At 43.1% G+C, this 18,463-nt stretch overlaps 1 protein-coding gene across 1 annotated transcript in view; it reads right to left on the bottom strand.

Annotated features, from left to right (window-relative positions):
* The window catches only part of LOC147703391 (uncharacterized), a 9,287,842-nt gene that overhangs the window by 3,605,382 nt on the left and 5,663,997 nt on the right, over positions 1-18,463 (bottom strand). The window contains exon 20 of the mRNA XM_086931832.1: positions 1,688-1,787. Within this exon, the coding sequence (XP_086787958.1) occupies positions 1,688-1,787 (100 nt within the window). The remainder of the gene's footprint in view (positions 1-1,687; positions 1,788-18,463) is intronic.

The following is an 18,463-nucleotide window of genomic DNA, read 5'->3' as shown; positions in this document are numbered from 1 at the left end:
AGAGTGAGGGCTTTGCTATTTTGTAGTTGAGTCAGCAGGTGTGCCAGTATCTGTAAGGTCCTGGGTGTCCTGGCTTGCGGCCTTAGAGCTACTCTCTGTTAAGAGTTGGTTTCCGGGTCTGTACCCAGCTATGCAGATCATACGTCTTTGGGTTGTTAGTCTGGGCCTCTGCTCCCCTGGATGCGTCTATGCGTAGTGGCGTGTCCTCAGAGATGGATTTTGATTTCAGTGGAAAAAAATGTAAACTGCAGAACAATTTTCCATATATTGAAATATTTTTTAGAACATTTTTCTGCACTTTAACATTGTCCCATTTAATAAAATGGTTGTTTGTGTTATAGATTTAACTGTGCCACATATGGCGAAAGTTATTTCCTGTGCCACAAGTACATATGACACAGGCTCTCAATCACCCATATATATATATCTATTCATTCATACATACACATGATCATGCATCCTAAAAGACCACAATCTTATTGATATACATGGTAGCCCTGTCATAGTGCACCTAGTCAAAGTATTTTCTTCAAACCCTAGTATCTGGCTGTTAGGACATGAGGCTAAAAAGCAACAGAGCTGGAGTGGTGGTGTCTGTTAAAAAAGGGCAAGTTGCTTGGCCTTCCGTAGCTCATAATGATTTTCCCTGATCAGAAGTAGCTCTCACTACAGAAAGGGTTGGAGACCCCTGCCCTAAACATTAGAGCAGATTGTTAAACTGTAAAGTGTTCAAACGTTTCAGTATATTGCACAGTCAACTAATGTGCTCACCGTCTTTCTCTTCCGGTATGTCGTCTTCAATTTGTATGGTTCCCGTTCAGGTGTATTTATTCTGCTGAGAAATATACTTGTTTGACACTTTCTATTCTTCTGTGCATCCCATTTGTTGTGCTCAAAGTTACATTAGTTTCTGTGTGATCAGCACGTTGTGACTTTCGTTTTGTTGTTTGGCATTCATGTTAACAGGTATCATATTTGCAGTCTTGTCTTTATGGCATAAATGTCTTTCATACACCAACAAATTGGCTGTTATCTTAAAAATGTTAAGTCTGCTTTCCGCAGACCTGAATGCAGTAGAAAATGATTTTTCAAAATGTTGTCAGCCTTGATATTTTTCCTTTTTCCACATTATCTGCATAAGTATTATGTATAATCTATGTATCACGCACTGCCCAGTGCTAAGGTACACTATGATCTACTGCTATCCAACAAGTCAAAACACTGACAAGACTGGTTTACCAGGTATACCATGGCCAGCAGTTAAATCCCTAAGGTTAATCTAATAACCTTCCTTGTTTATTCAATAACAATCCAAGGCTTTATGAGATACTTGTCCTATCTACTCTAAAACAAATAGTGTATGGATGAGCAAGCTTCATAACATGATATTGCTACTGTGACCCGAAGAGTGCCTTATTTCAATACTATCTCTATTAACCCCTATGTGCTAGTGGAACATTGGAACACTGCTGTCTACCTTACCAAGCATATGCAAATAAGCCATCGATAAGAATATGCGTCAGAATTATTTTTCATTCTAACAGCAGTAAGGTTTCTCATTCTGGTGTACCAGTACATACCACAGCTCTCATTATTATAGAAGGTACACATTTGCATCACTCCTTCTATCATGTGATCTCGATATTTCACAGAATAATATATATCAGCGCATTCATAGTTTGCAGACCTTGCTGATGAGATTGCCTCTTTCCTTCATGAAAATGATTTGCTGAAGTTCTGGCTGCAGATCCCCCATCAGATGCGAGCCTCCTGGGTTCATCTGTCCTCTGGGAAATACAGCAAATTATTAGTTGTATTCATTCACATTATACCAGGATATCTAAAATCTATATAATTACAATTTGATAAACTAATCCTTCTAACCTTATTTACAAATTAACCATCATAAACTTCAATTGCTATATCTACTTATTTTGGTAAAATGGAGCAATTCCTTAGGTTTTCCAGATCTTCTCTCTATATGTCCTTGACCATGAGTGAGGGTGGGAAACATCCGTATTTGTTACAACGCATGTCATTACCCCACATTTTTTACTCTGCAAAAACCTTTACAACGCAGGGCTTTACCCCGCAAACCATTACACTGCATTCCCCATTACAACACCCCGGTGGGGTTAGAATAGTAAATTATGTTGTAATGGATTGCATTGTAAATGCCTGTGTTGTAAAAGTTTTTGTGGAGTAAAAAACACGGAGTAATGGCACGCATTGTAAATGTGTGCGGAGTAAAGTGTCCTATTCATGAGGTCATCAAGCACTGGGAACATGATCTTGATCTGTCAACATACAGGATTGGAGAAACTATGCATTGTTATACTGGGTAATGTCTTTTTTGATATCCATAACAAACAGAAAGTCTGACTTTGGACCCCCTTAGCTTGTTTGCTGGTACTTACCAGTAATATTTCCATTAAAGGGATGGGCATACTTCAGTGGTGATTCTTTTTGTGAAGTGAAGCCTAAACGGAAGCTAGTACCAAAACTGCTTTTCACACAAAATCCAAGTCCAAGAGACAGATGAAAGACAAACCAAACATATGGTCTCATTGAAACCACAATACATGTTTTGGGTGCACTATCAACAGTACAGAGGGTTTGGGATATGTGTAGAATGCAGAGTAAAAAGGGAACTGAATTGAGATGAAGGTGAAAAAAAGTTTAGTAATGCACACAAGTCACAGCTGTGTAGATGAAATAATAATTGATAACATGGCTGAAACCATATTCTAATCATACATTTACAGAGCTGAGAGAGCAGATTGTAAGAAATTGGGTTACTGGTTTTAGGGGGGTGGAACCCTCCTCAAGCAACAACCACAATTCTTGTAATGGTGAAGTCACAAGTTCAGGCCAACCACGATGGAGCGGAGGTCAGCTACAGGGACCAGGTTAGTCCCACATAAAGAGGTATCTCCTTGGTCCAGGGCCAAGAGTTTTGTTTGCTGTGGGAGGGGCCACGAGGAGCAACTTCAGATGGCAGTTGAAATAGCACGAACAGCCAGCTGGGTGGGGAGGATGGTCACTGCTACAGCAAGAAGATCCTGTTGCGTATTGTCAAGGCTGGAGCTTAGCACTGATGATCATCGTGGTGGTCGATGCTTTAGGGCAAAGTTTGTTTGCCTGAACTTTGCATTGGTGATGGGTGTGAGCAGAAAGGTTTTGGCACCAACAGCCCAGTTTGTGAAGAGCCCAAACACTTCATTGAAGCTCAACTGAGCCAAACACAGTTTCCATGACCTGAGGGGCCCCACTTGGGGTCATGAACTCACTCCAGCAGAGGCCAGCATGGCTGAGGCAGGTCCAGACAGCAGGTCAGTTGGGCAGTTGTGGGGAGCCTCTAGGGCTTGTTATGTCCCTGTAGCTCAGAACAGGAGGCCAACTGGCTGACCCTTGGAGTCACTTCAGTCCAAGATGAAGAGTGCAGGTCCAATATTCCTTCTCAGCAAGCAGGACAGCAGACAGCAGAGCAGCAGCATAGCAGGGCAGCAAAGTGGTAGTTATTCTTGCAGAGGAGCAGTACAGTGGTTCCTCATCTGTGGTATCCACAGTTCCAGGTCTGAGACATGTTTAAAGAGCTATTTAGGTGGATGGTGCAATCAGTGCTGCAGGCCCACTGGCATATTTTGATTTACAGTCCCTGGGCATATGTAGCACCACTTTGCTAGAGACTTACAAGTAAATTAAATATGGCAGTTGGGTGTAAGCAAATTCTACCATGTTTAGAGGAAAGGGCACAAGCACTTCAGCACTGGTTAGCAGTGGTAAAGTGCACAGAGACCTAAAATCCAACAAAATGGGTTCAGAAAACAGGATGGTGAAGGCAAAGCGTTTAGGGATGACCCTGCAGAAAGGGCCAAGTCCAGCACAGATGTGTTTGTGATTGAACAGAACAGCTCTTTTAGAGAATAGCAAGTTTGTGATCAAGGACAAAAGCTAAGATAGAGTTATTTGAAGTTAGTTAACATGATGAATTTTCCATAATGTAAAGTGAACTTGTGACTTAGCACCAAATATAGTCAAATGCACTGCTGGCATGTTGATTGATGAAGTTTGACCAACCAGCATTTATGAAGTGCATGGTCAACGCCTGTTGTGCTAGAGCTTATCTCTTCAATTACAGCAGCGAAACGCTACTAATTGGCTGAATGATGATCTCATGTAGTCCGATGATAATTTATGGAAAGAGAACGCACTTGTTAAGGGGCAGACCTCAAATCACTTGTCGATGAGCTCTCCCAGTGATCTCTGTCAATATGAATAAACATCATACTGTGCCAGAGCCTACAGTGAAATTCTTACAGAAGTAGTCTTGTTCTTCCATAGTCCCTAGCTGGAAGAAAAAGCCAGATGCAAGAAACTGAAAGCAGAAAATTACAGATACAGATTCAGAGGGAAGAGGGAAGAGGATCAGCAAGACTAGAAGCTGTCCAGACAACTGTAGAAGAAGGCTCAGGTAAGGGAAGCACTGAACAGCACTGAATGGGTACCGTCAGAACCAGAGCTATGGCAGAATGGGAGAAAAATAAAAGACAGAGGACAAATAACATTCTAAAAACTACTTGACTGGATTGTGGCCCAGCTACAAGATATTTCTTCTTTCTTTGGGATTACATTTTTGAATACAAAACTTTATTTAGCTATAGGTCCCCATGTTCTGGCTAGTGGCCCCACCCACACCCCCAACCTTACATTTCTATGTGCTTGATACGCAATACTTCAATTGCTCTCTCTGAATCTTTGTCTTAACGCGATTGAGGTATATGTTTTTTATCCTAACATAATTGAGGTGTCTGTTCTGTGCCTCTTGTTTTAAAGTCTTACACCTCCTTTCTGTGCACATATCAATTAGTTGAGGACGTTTTTTTATTGTATGATACATTGTTAAATAATTGAAAGTTTCTCTCTCCTCCTTTCCTTGACTCTGTGTTTTCTTTGTGATAATAATGTGCAATGGGTTTGATATATGTTTTTAAATGTTTTGTTTCACTATTTGTAAAAAAGTTGCTTCTAAAATGTTCACCTACATGTTGTCTTGAAAGTCTCTAGTCCTGTATTATAAGACTTCTTTTTGGCTAATCATGAACAACATTTGTGTACAAGTGTATAAATGTTTGGTGAATGGTGATGGGCTCTCGATTTTGGTGATATAAAAACATTTATTTTCGCGTATATCATATTTGTATGTGAATGTAGACTTCCATGCGTGCAGCCCTGAGGAAGCCTATAGATAGGCAAAACTCGTTGCTTGTACTTATCTGCAATCTTTGAAGAAGAACGGAATAAAAAAGAAAAGTACAAGCAATGACCGACTTGTCTTATTTTCTTTGTATACCTCTCTGCCCTCGCACTCTAGCTTTTGTGGCCTCTATTGTATGTCAGAATTGCAGAATTGACAATACTAGCCTGACATGCCAGAGAACAGCAGACCACAATGCCCGCAATACATGAAACAAGGAAACAAGGTGGGTGATGAACTTGAAGGTGGGGGGTCGCGCTCACAGGTAGGCAGACAAGCAGTCATGGCCCTACCATTCCACACCACCAAACAGGCACAGCAAGAACTTTCTTAGGGCCTCAACGATTACTACAGGAATGTTTTGACCAGCTATGGAACTATAACTGCCCCGCTGGCAACCCTAACCTCCGAAGAGCAAATGAAAGAAAGTGACTGAGGACTGTGAGCTTTTTATGCCTTGAAGGCCACAATGTTCAATACACCAGAAGGCCCCTAACTCAAATGAACCCTTCAAACTGTTGCTTCCGAAAAGCGAGTTGAGGCAATCTCAGCCACCTCAACGAGAAAGGCAGAAAGCATCCGGTTCTCTTTATTAGCCAAAGATTTCTGTCTAGAAAGCAGAATTGGGCTGCATTGATAGACTGCTTTGCACAGTATTGCCTCCCAAATGTTTAGGCCTTACTTATTTGCAATGAGGTTTGGGGTCCAGATGGATTGCAAGCCACACAAGTAGTTGATGGATATGAAGGAAGAAAACCCTAAATTGCTCCTATGGTCAGATTATTTACAAGGGTTGACTTCTCAGTGGCGCACGAGGCAGGGTTACAGCACAGGACTGTGAATCAACATTTCTTCTAGTCTTCCCAGTCCAATGAGTGGACTTTTCTTGCTGTGGACTAAGTACTGTGAGGACCTCCGGTGTTTTTATACTGGTCTGCCAGTCTTCAGAAATTGGTCTCTTCACTCCTCCATGAGGGACATGGATGTTGCAAATGTACACCATCTTGTGTGTAGAGGATGCTTGTATGGAACACGTGTGATGCCATAGCAACAGTGGGAACCTTTTTGTCTTTACTATAATCTAGTGGTACCTAATTTGGAGGCATACAGGCAGAGCCCAGAAAGCAGATGTGAACTGGAGGGCTGCCCGATTCCAGTCTTCAACTGTAGTTGGTATGACTGACGAATATTAAGGAAAGGAGAGCAAGGACTCATCTGAAGCTAGAAAGGCCCCCTGCCCTTTCCGAGCCCATTGTTCTCTGAAAGGGCTGGCACCTACAGGTTAACAGATAGTTAATTTGTGCAAGCTTTCTGGTCTTGGTGCCTTTGCTTTGATTTTCTCCAGCATATTAAACTCCAAGTTCCACCCGATCTTCCTGCTCACACTTCATGACAAAGACCTTGGCTGGGCCAGTCAGAGTGGTATAAGCAAAAGTGCAGAACTATCCACAAACGCTATCAGAACTTACATTGAAATGCAAAACTACTGTCCGCTACTTTAATATAGAGTTAGAGTAGAAACTTCAAGCCAGTGTGTCCTCATTTCTCTACCACAAATGTGGGCCCCACACCAGAGGCAATCAAGACATTCTTTTGTTTTCTAGGTCATGAGTAACTACCTCCATCTTATCTTGCCATGTTCAGAACCAGAACAAGTTATTTACCTCTGGTAATGCCTTATCTGGTAGAGACTCTATGTAGCCGCAGATTCCTTACTTTAGAATTATCCCTAAATGTCAGACTGGATCTGGAAATTTTTTGTGAGCAGTATGCCTGCAAGCTGGTAGGTGGTAACATTCGGCTCTGCATGGCGTCATCCAGGATGAAATTGACGTGAGTGGTGCCTATATAGGCCTATATAGGCACCACCCCAGCGCACTGACGTCCGTTTCTATTTGCGAGTTTCCACTCCAGAAGTACGGAGCCACAAAGATCACTGAGCACCAGTGTGAAAAACTGGCACCATGAAAGGAGAGCAGACTTGACCATAGAAATCTGTTCACAAAACGGGAAGGATGGGTAGGTCATTAAAGAATCTGCAGCTAGATAGTCTGTACTAGATTAGGTGTTAACAAAGGTAAGTTACTTACCGGGATAGAGTGGGGGACTACATATCAACCCGCACTCTTGCGGAAACCCACATATACAGGCACCCGGCATTAGTCAGCCTACCAAATCTCGCATCAGATCACTGGAGGGGTAATATCCATGTACAATTTGCTGTTTCTTATTTGAAATATACGATGTATGATGAGATGGATGCTCCATAATGCACTTATATTGTCTGACTGCCTGTGTACACCTGGCATCATGTCATAATTGAAAATGTATAATTAAGTACCATGAAAAATAAAACTCGCAATAAAAAAAAAAATGTAAACAAAAAAAACTTGTTCATCTGATAGAGACTTCCAGCTGCAGATTCCTTACCTTAGAATAGATACCCAAGCAATACCTCCCGAGGTGGGTCTGCGAAACAATTTCACACAAAAAAAGTCCTGCAAGACTGAACAGGTGAGGTGTCCATCCCTATGGACCTGACTGTCCAGGCAGTAGTGCTTGGTAAACGTGTGCAGAGATGCCCAAGTTGCTGCCTGGCAGATGACTAGGACCAGAACTCCTTAAGCTAATGTAGTGGTTGAGCACAAACCCTCAGTGGGTTGTGTTTTTTCCACTGTGTAGCAGATTTTAATGCAGAACAAAATCCAATGGTAGATGGTGTGTTTGTAAACAGTCTTCCGTTTCTTGGGTGCCATACCCCACGAAGAGTTGATCGTCCACTTGGTACATTTTTGTGTGGTCAAGGTAAAAAGACAACTCTCTTTTTGGGTGCAGCCAGTGGAGCCCCTCCTCTTCCTTAGAGGAATGAGGCGAAGTACAAAAGGTAGGCAAAGTGAAGGACTGGCCCACATGGAACAGGGTAACAGGTTGCTCAAGTCTGCAGGACCAGTTTGTCATTGCAAAAGGAAATGTAGGGAAGTTGAGAGGACAGTGCATGTAGCTCACTGGCCCTCCTGGCAGATGTAATTGCTACAAAAAAGGCCCTCTTGTTGTTGAGGAGCATAAGAGGACAAGAAAAAGCAGCTCAAAGGGAGTGCATATTAAGAAAGTAAGAACCAAGTTAAGGTCCCTTTGAGGCATAACAAAGGGAGATGTGGGAAATGTACTGTAGACCTTAAAGGAACCTATTTGCAATAGGGTACTTGAAGAGAGAGGGCTAATCTGACAGCCACAGAAAGGCTGAGATGGCAGATAAATAATCTTTCAAAGTGCCCAATGCAGAGCCCTGCTTGGCTAGGGTAAGGATGAACAAAAGAACCTGGGAAAGGGGAGCAGATAAGGGGTCACACTGTTTCTCAGCACAACATGCCACAAATCCAAGATCTGGATTATGTCGGAGAGAATCCCCTGATGCTGTGCCCACTGGAACTTCAGGTTAAACTGCAGAGCCTGCATATGACAGCATAATTAAACAACAGGGGGTGGTGATGGACAGAGTTTCTGAATTAAGCAGAATACTCTCACCCAGTCAAGAGATCAGGGCTTGATCCAACACCGTTTTTTAGCTCACTGCACCATCCCAGCTCAGAACCTAGCTATATGCAAATTAGTCTGTCCCTGGCCCAGTGCATCATGGGAACAGGCCAGACCAAACTACCAAGCCAATTCTTTCACTGGGAAGGAAACAAGCTTCCGGGGACCGGTTTCTGGCATCACAGCCGTCTTCGGCCCGGCTTGCTTGAATCCTGATGCTGCAATGAGCAAGGGACTCACGTCTGAGTATACCCTTCCACGCTTATGGTGGACAAAATAATTAAACAACAGGGGGTGGTGCATATGACAGCAGGCATGTGTCACAAGCAGTATGCCGGAGGCCATGAAGCCTAGCAGCCTCAGAGTCAGTATCACAGAAACCCAGGACAGAGGCTGAAACATCTGTACCATAGCCTGAATATGCTGGACTGGCTATTTTGGAGGATACGCCAGAAACTGCACTGTGTCCAGAACAGCCCCAATGGAAGGGAATGTCTGAAAAGGGGTCAGGTGTGACTTCTGCATGTTGATAGTGAACCCCAGTGAGTGCAGAAGGACCGCAGTAGTCTGGAGGTTACCTGGGACGCATCTGTCATCGAGATAGCGGAAGACTGGCATCCCTGATCTCCAGAAATGAGCTGCAACCACCACTATCACCTTGGAGAACACCCAAGTGTGCTGGTAAGGCCAAAGGGTAGCAAAAAAACTTAAGGTGCTCGTCACCTACCGTGAACTGTAGGTAGGGTCTGTGGTCAGGCAGTATGGGGAGGTGGAAATAAGTGCCCTGTAAATCCAACATCAACATAAGTCTCCTGGGCCCAGGGCAGACAGGGGCATTTTGAATGTCTCTTTTTTCAGGTGAAAATTGAGAGGGCCTCCGTCCTTCTTGGGCACCAGAAAGTAGCGGGAATAGCAACTAACCCTGGGTTGTAAACTCTGCTCCGCTCGAATTCGGGCACTCTGCGTTCCACGGAGGAACGCTGAATTCCTGAATTCCGCCATTCGTGTGCAAAGTGGAGTTTTTTTTCTATTCGTGCACTTGAGTTTTCTTTTTTTCGCTGAACTGCGCGCCAAGACTCTCAGGCTGCTTGCGAGCATGGACAAGTATTCTCACACCGCAAGACAGCTCCTGTTAGACTTTGCACTCATTCACACGACTTCTGGCCGCGACGGCACCATTCTGGCATTCTTAGAGCCGATTTGAATCGCAAATGGAGTGGTTGAGCAGCTTTTCTGCTTGAGAATGCAGTTGAGAGGCATTTGGAGTGGATTTTCTTCTCAAACTGGCTGTTGGAGTTGTATTTTGTGCGAGAAGCCTTATGTTTTAAACTTTTTTTTCAAACCAGAGCAAGTGCCCCAGAGACTCCAACTTCCTGTTCCTGTACAGCAGGCTCCTCCCAGTGCTTTGTCCCTCTCCTGGTCACTTTTCATTGGGATTTGGAGCTGGAAGGATTAATCTCCTTGGGTGTTGTTTGCTTGACCTGAGGCATGCACCTGGACTTATTTGTGCTTTTATTCGATTTCTGAAATGTATTGTGGTGGGTGGCCTGCAGTTTTCGTAGAGGACTAGTATTTTTGTGCATTAAATTTATCTTCTTTTTGCAAAGAAAAAATGTTGCACAGTTCAGTACATTTTCTTCTCCATGTTTTTTAATAGGTTTGCAATATTGATTGATTTAATTCACTATGTGGCCTAATTTGCCAATGAATCTTCCAGCCAATAGACCCTGTACTATTCATGGGTGCATGAAACAATTGTTTCTGTGGTGTCTGTAGAATTGAAACATCATTTAGGCCATGGGTGGCATTGGATTAAAATACAAAATGTGGATTATTTTGTGGCTTTTCACGTTTTCCCATGCAAACAGTGTTTAGGCTGGGTAATGCCTTTGGAGGATGTGTGTTGTGAAAAGTTTTAGCCCAGTTAATTTTCGTTTTTGCCATTCTTGAATCAAAGCTGTGTTCACTGTGGTACCATGCCTCTTTTGTCTGGCCACTGTGTGTGTGTGGATGTGTTTTTGGCCACAGAGAAGAAGCTCCGAAGCCGAGCTCCTCCTAAAGTATCAACTTCCAGCAGGAACGAACATGCTGCCTAGCCTCCTAACCAACCGACAGACTAACTTAAAGAGTACTCACCGGTCCCCCGGGCAGGTAAAGCCTGACCCGTGCCGACGACGAGGAGCATCGCCACATCTGACTATGGGGGCAACACCCTGCCTCCATAGGTGAACGGCACCTCCGCCCATCACCCACGACACCAGGACATCCATTCCCGGATCTGCAGGAGTACGAGAGCTGCTGGACTGAAACTGAACCCAAGGCAGCAACACTGATGCAACCCAACAGATCACGGAGATCGCGGAAACACGGACCGCGACCGACCTATTCCTGCCTGTCCCCAAAATGGCGCCCATAGCAGGACACCACGCCTAAATCGCCCGGCAACCACGTCCGCGAAAGCCATCCACAAAGTACCACAGGGGAAAAGCGCCTCCACCCGTCTTCCCCCGCCATCAGGACATCCACTCTTGGATTCACAAGAACATTCTAATCGCCAAACTGAATCTGAGATCGCGGAGACACGGACCGCGACTGACTCCCGTCTGCCTGGCCTCAAGATGGCGCCCACAGCGGGACATTGCGCATAAAATCGCCTGGCAACAGCGTGCTCTCCACTGGGGAACGGCGCCTCCACCCATCTTCCCGACATCAGGATATCCATTCCCAAATCCACAGGAACTTTTTAACTGCTGAAACTAACCTGAGATCGCGGAGACACAGACCGCGTCTGACTCTCCCCTGCCTGGCCTCAAGATGGCGCCCATAACGAGACATCATAAATAAAACGCCCGCATCATTGTGTGCTCCATAGGGGAACGGCGCCTCCGACCGTCCTCCCCCGACATCAGGACATCCATTCCCGGATCCACAGGAACATCCTAATTGCTGAAATCATCCTGAGATTGCGGAGACACAAACTGCGACTGACTCCCTCCTGCCTGGCCTCAAGATGGTGCCCATAGCGGGACATCGCTCATAAAATACCTGGCAACATCGGGCGTTGAAGCCACCCACAGACAAACACAAGGGATTCTCCCCATCCCTGGATACGCAGGAGCACAAGAATCGATACACATAACCCGAGGCAGAACTATCGGCACCACAAACAGACGGACTGTAACCGATCCCATCCAGCCTGTCCTTAATATGGCACCCATGGATGGTCATCAAGCTTAAAAGTAAGTATGGGCGAATTTTGCGAATTCGCAATTCACGAATTTGCGGATTTGCAAATTCGCGATCCGCAAAATACGCGAATTTGTGCGAATTTGCGGATTTTTTTTGCGTGTTCGCTGGGCGATGTGCGTGTTTGCGGGGCGATTTGCGTGTTCGCTGGTTTTTTTGTGCGAGACCGCTTGTTGTTGTGCCCTTCTGCCCTCTGCCCCACTCGTTTTTGTGCCATTCTGCCCTCTGCACCACTCGTTTTTGTGCCCTTCTGCCCTCTGCCCCACTCATTTTTGTGCCATTCTGCCCTCTGCCCCACTCGTTTTGTGCCCTTCTGCCCTCTGCCTCACTCGTTTTTGTGCCATTCTGCCCTCTGCCCCACTCGTTTTTGTGCCCTTCTGCCCTCTGCCCCACTTGTTGTGCCATTTTGCCCTCTGCCCCACTCGTTGTTGTGTCCTTCTGCCCTCTGCCCCACTTGTTGTTGTGCCCTTCTGCCCTCTGCCCCACTCGTTGTTGTGCCCTTCTGCCCTCTGCCCCACTCGTTTTTGTGCCCTACTGCCCTCTGCCCCACTCGTTTTTGTGCCATTCTGCCCTCTGCCCCACTTGTTTTTGTGCCCTTCTGCCCTCTGCACCACTCGTTTTTATGTCATTCTGCCCTCTGCCCCACTCATTGTTGTGCTCTTCTGCCTTCTGCCCCACTCGTTGTTGTGCCCTTCTGCCCTTTGCCCCACTCGTTGTTGTGCCCTTCTGCCCTCTGCCACACTCGTTGTTGTGCCCTTCTGCCCTCTGCCCCTCTCCTGTTTTATTTTAGAATGGCGCCGGCAAGCTGCCTGCGCCATTCTAAAATAGTTACTAAGTTAGCTTCATCAGGAAGCACTAATAGATAAAATAAAGCAGGTGCTCGAGTTCAGTTAAACTCGAGCACCTGCTTCTATTAGTGCTTCCTGTTGAAGCTAACTTAGTAACTATTTTAGAATGGCGCTGGCAGCTTGCCGGCGCCATTCTAAAATAGTTACAAGCTTGAAGCTTGAACTTTTGCCCCCCGGATCCGTTCCGCTCGCGGATTCGCGGATTTTCTGCAAATTCGCAGGAATTTGCGGATTGCGAATTTGCCGAAAATCCGCAAAATCCGCGAGCGGAACGGATTTTGCACCCATGCTTACTTAAAAGTAAACTCCTAACAACAACTTGCGTTGAAGACATCACCAAGTAAGCACAGGGGACCCTCGCCTCAGCACAAGCTCCTTAATTCTGCCTACTCCCATTAACTTTCAATCCAGATAAAAACAGCGGACCGCGACCAACTCCTCCACGCCTGTCCTTAGAATGGCGCCCAAGGCGGGACATCACACCCAAAGTCAATCCGGCCACGTCCACCAAGCTGCTAGACTTACCCACCTACAGTAATAAGCCAACTCAAACTACCCCATTCCCTTTCGCCCACCAATCCCACCGCTAACACACAGCCCAAAGCCATCCCTGCCACCTCTAACGGACTACCAGATTTTACCCAGCTCCACAACGATCACTCACTCTGACACCCTGTTGTATTCTCATTTCATGTTGTATTTCTTTAAGTGGTTTGGTCATGGTCGCATGCCACTGCATGCGACATGTTTTCTTTCAACAGGGTTCTGGATTCCACATGCTGGTGGAACTGATGGGTTGCTGTTGGAGTAATCAGTTGTAGCTGTACTCTGTTACCTGTGGATGGATTGCCATGCTGCTAATAAGATACATCACATCTTTATGTGTTTTCCATGATTATTCAACAAAATATGGCGACGAGGGAAATCACCACTAAGCAGCATGGATTTCTGTGGTGTTGCACTCACTATTTGGTTTATTTTTGCTGAAATTCTGGTATGTACTCTTCTTAATTTATTTTAATACATTTACATTGATTGTACCTGCGGCTGATATTGTATGTTCATGTGCTATGATCGCACCTGCGGCTGAATTCTACTTTTACAAGCTGTAATTTCAATTTTATCGCGTTTACAAGCGTCAATTTCGATCTTATTTTCGTGGTGTCATTTTTGATTCAACCTGTACTTCTGTGACTTGATTCAACTTGACAGCGGCACTCGCTCAACATTTTCGCGTAATTTTTCAACTTGTTTACCTGTTTTCAAGCCGAAATTTCAGAAGTAAACATTTTCCGATTGCTGTTGCTCGAGCGCACTCGAATCCTTCAGCGCATGCGCATTGAGCTCTGTGACGCATGACGTTCACCATGCTCCCACGTCATTTCCATCTCTAGCATCGTTGCTTTACTTTGGTTTCCTTGACAACGCTACCAACCCGATAAATCTTTGTTGAAGGATTTAATACATTTCCAGACTTCGTTTTTCAACGCGTTTTTCCACAACGCGTCAACGTAAGTTGTTCTTTCAATTTATGTCCTTTTATTGGAAGTTTTAAAAAAATATTTATTTTGAGACTGTGGCTTCATGGAAATACAGCGTGTGTAATACATTACTACTCAACTGTCATTTTATATTTTTAACTGGAAGATACTTTCTGCAAATTAAGACAAACAAAAAAACAATTTATATTAATTCTACAGAATTTCAGCATTGTACATTATTTTCCATCTACAATTTATATTATAATTTTGCAAGCTATTTGTCTACAACATGCAATTTGATCCTCCTGTTAAGTTTTTACAACTAAAAGGAGATCCTCCCATGCCGTGGACTAGGTGGAAAGAGGAATTCATGACTTATATGAAGGCCATTGACGGTGAAAGGATGGGCTCTGAGAGGAAAAAGAGTATTCTTCTACATTGCCTTGGTTCAGAAGGGCAAGTTATTTTTAGATCTTTATCACAAATTATTTCTCAAAGTGATGGTGGTGGAGATTCAATGAACGTCTACACTGAAGCTTTAGCGAGACTTGAGAAAAGGTTTAAACCCAGTGTCAGCATTGCCCTAAATCGTTTTAAATTCTACACTAGAAAACGGAAAGAAGATGAAACATTTGATGACTTTTTAACCTCTTTAAGATCATTAAGTTTGCATTGCAATTTTGGTATGATGACGGATGAAATGATTCGAGACCAGATCATTGTACATGTTAAATGCAAAAGGATACAAGACAAACTTTGGGTTATGGGTGATCCCAATCTTACGGAGACAATTGCAATTGCGAAAGCACAAGAACAATCTGACCTATGGATGAAAACTATTAGAAATGATACAGAAAAGAAAGTCCCTGAGGAAGAAGTCTGTGTTATTAAAAATAGACAGGATAACAAATTTTTGGTTAACCAATCTTCATCAAAATATGTGCCTTCCAGATCTAAGACTAATTTTACACAAAAGTCTAATGATTATAGTAATATGCAAGGAATGTGTTTTAGATGTGGAAACAAATCTCATTATGCTTCTTTTCCAGGTTGTCCAGCACTTGAAAAAGAATGCAATTTTTGTAAAAGAATTGGTCATTTTGGAAACATGTGTAGAGACAGACGTTTTCAAACTCATAATAAGGGTTCTGTTTCTTCTGTAGTAGAAGCAAATGCAGATGCAATTTGTAATCTTGAATCACATTCTAATGGCTTTGTGGTATCCATCATTGATGAACAGGCTTTGCTACACCTTAAAGCACCCGATTGCATTTTCAATATTGGTGAAATTGAATTGTCTCTCATGGTAGATTCAGGTTCGCCTTGGACTATCATTACTCAGGAGTATTTTAACCAAATTTTAGCTAAGTTTTTAATGTTGAATGAAATGAATGAACCCGATATTTCCGCAAATAATTTTTCTGGTACAAGAATTGACATTCTTGGTTTTTTTCATGTAACTATTCAATTTAAAAACAGGAAAGCTGACATAAAATTGTATATTTCTCTCAGGGGTGTTAATGTTTTAGGATGGTTGGATCAGTGGAAATTGGGAATTCTGATTAATCCACGTGCCAAAGATCCCATTTCACTGTGTGATGACAGTCTTATGGGTACTGTTTCGTTGATTGAACCATCTAATATGGTTACTACTTATGTTGAAAAGGCTGATAATCTAGTAAAGTCTTTTGGTTCAGTGTTTTGTGAAAAATTAGGGATGCTCAAACATTTTTCACATAATATTGTTCTTAAGAGAAACCATACACCAGTTGTACAAAAGCTCAGAGGTGTACCTATCAACATCAGGGAGGAACTTAAAAGCATGTTAGAAGATTTGTTAGATGAGGGCATCATTGAACCAATCGAATCTTCTGAATGGGTTTCGCCCATAGTTTTGGTAAGAAAACCGGATCAAAAATTAAGGCTATGTGTAGATCTAAGAGCACTGAATGCTAATATTGTGATTGACTGTCATCCTTTGCCCAATATAAACGAGCTGGTGTCTATGTTAGAAGGGGCAAAAATATTTTCAACATTAGATTTGAGAACGGCTTATCACCAGATTCCTTTAACAGAAACCTCTAGGAAACTCACAGCATTCATAACACCTCACGGTTTATTCCAATATGTACGTATGCCGTTTGGTTTAGCATCGGCTGCATCCGTGTTTCAAAGGACAATGTTCCATATTTTCAGAGATTTGGATGTGTTTGTCAAATGCTTTCAGGACGACATCCTAGTCTTTTCAAAAAATGTGAATGGACATGAAACACATTTGCAAGAGGTTTGCAGAAGATTAGAGTCAAATGGGCTTACACTTAAGGCACATAAGTGTAAGTTACTTCAGGAGTCTGTAGAGTATTTAGGACACACATTATCGGGTGAGGGTGTTGTTCCTAAAAAATCAAATGTAGATGCTATTATCAAAGCTCCCGCTCCAATAAATAAGGATCAGTTGCTATCATTTGCTGGAATGTGTGAATATTACAGCAAATTTGTAGTAAACTTTGCAACTAAGATGGAACCTCTGAGAAAATTATTGAGGCAAGGTGAGGAATTCAAGTGGTCTACTACTCAACAACAAGCTTTTGAAACAATCAAAAGTGATATCATAAGTTCCCCTACTCTCAAGCCTTTCCGCATAAACAAGGAATGTGTAATTACAGTTGATGCAAGTTTGTATGGATTGGGCAGTGTTTTATCACAGAAAGAAGGTGACAATGAGTGGGTTGTAGCGTTTGCATCCAGAACTCTCAATGAGTGTGAGAGAAAATATGCAGTGATAGAAAGGGAACTTCTTGCTTGTGTCTGGGCGATTGAACATTTCAGACTGTATGTTTGGGGTTCTAAGTTTGTCCTTAGGACAGACCACAAACCATTAGTCAACATTTTATCAGTTGGTGGTGGATGGAATTCAACAGCCAGGATAGCCAGACTTTCCTCTAGATTACAAGAATATAATTTTGTTACTTGTTATGTCCCTGGTAAAAAGAATGTTATGGCTGACTGTTTATCGCGTCTACTGTGTGAACAAGATGTAGTGGGCACTTTACATGAAGGGGATTTTGTGGTTACGGTTCAGGATGTTTTACAGGGTTCTTTTCAGGATATTTCTGAATCGTTGTGGTTGGAGTGTGTACAGAAAGATGATAAATGGGAGGAACTCAAAAATTATATCAATGGGGGTTGGCCTAGTAAGGATAAAATTAGAGCAGAACTGTTGCCTTTCTATAATGTGGAGGAAGAATTGGAATTAGAGTCTGGTTTTATTTTTAAGTCAGGCAAGTGTGTTCCTCCAGAAGGAATGCAGGATGTCATACTTAAGGTGGCACACAGGACTCATCCGGGCATTTCATCTATGAAAAGATTAGTTAGGTCATACTTTTGGTGGCCTGGAATTGACAGATTCATTGATAGAATTGTCAGAGAATGTCAGGATTGTGCATCCAGTGACAGGATGATGAAAACCATTACCCCACCTCTCAAAATGGTTAAGTGGCCATTGGAACCGTGGGAAAAGGTTGCATTTGATATTTCCGGTCCTTTTCACATGTTACCAGAATCTTCAAAGTATGCTTTGGTCATGATAGACTACCATTCCAAGTGGCCGGAAGTTAAATTTGTACCCAAAGCTTCCACAGAAGCTGTGATTTGATTTTTCAAGGACATTTTTACTAGAGAAGGTTGTCCCTCCGTAATGGTATCTGATAATGGGGTGCAGTTGACCTCTCTGGAAATGTCTGCTTTTCTTAAAGAATGTAATGTTGTCCACAGATTAACATCTTTATATGAACCACATGAGAATGGGCAAGTGGAGAGATTTAATAGAGTGTTGAAGAATTTTATTGTGGAATCTGTCAAATATGGAAAAAACTGGGTAAGTGCTTTACGAGAGAGGTTGTGGACTTATGGTATCACACCCCACTCTACTACAGAGGTGAGTCCTTTTAAACTTTTCAAAGGTCGGAATCCAGCTTCCAGTGTTCTACCTTGGTGGTTAAAAGAAAAGTATAGCAAGGTTTCTTTGGATGATAAGGAAAATATTGTTGAGGTAGCTAAACGTGTGGAATGTAAACAGTTGAAAACCAAATCATGGT

The sequence above is a fragment of the Lissotriton vulgaris genome, chromosome 7, assembly GCF_964263255.1.
Source record: "Lissotriton vulgaris chromosome 7, aLisVul1.2, whole genome shotgun sequence".
Lineage (NCBI taxonomy): Eukaryota > Metazoa > Chordata > Amphibia > Caudata > Salamandridae > Lissotriton > Lissotriton vulgaris.
This window is presented reverse-complemented; position numbering and strand designations above follow the sequence as displayed.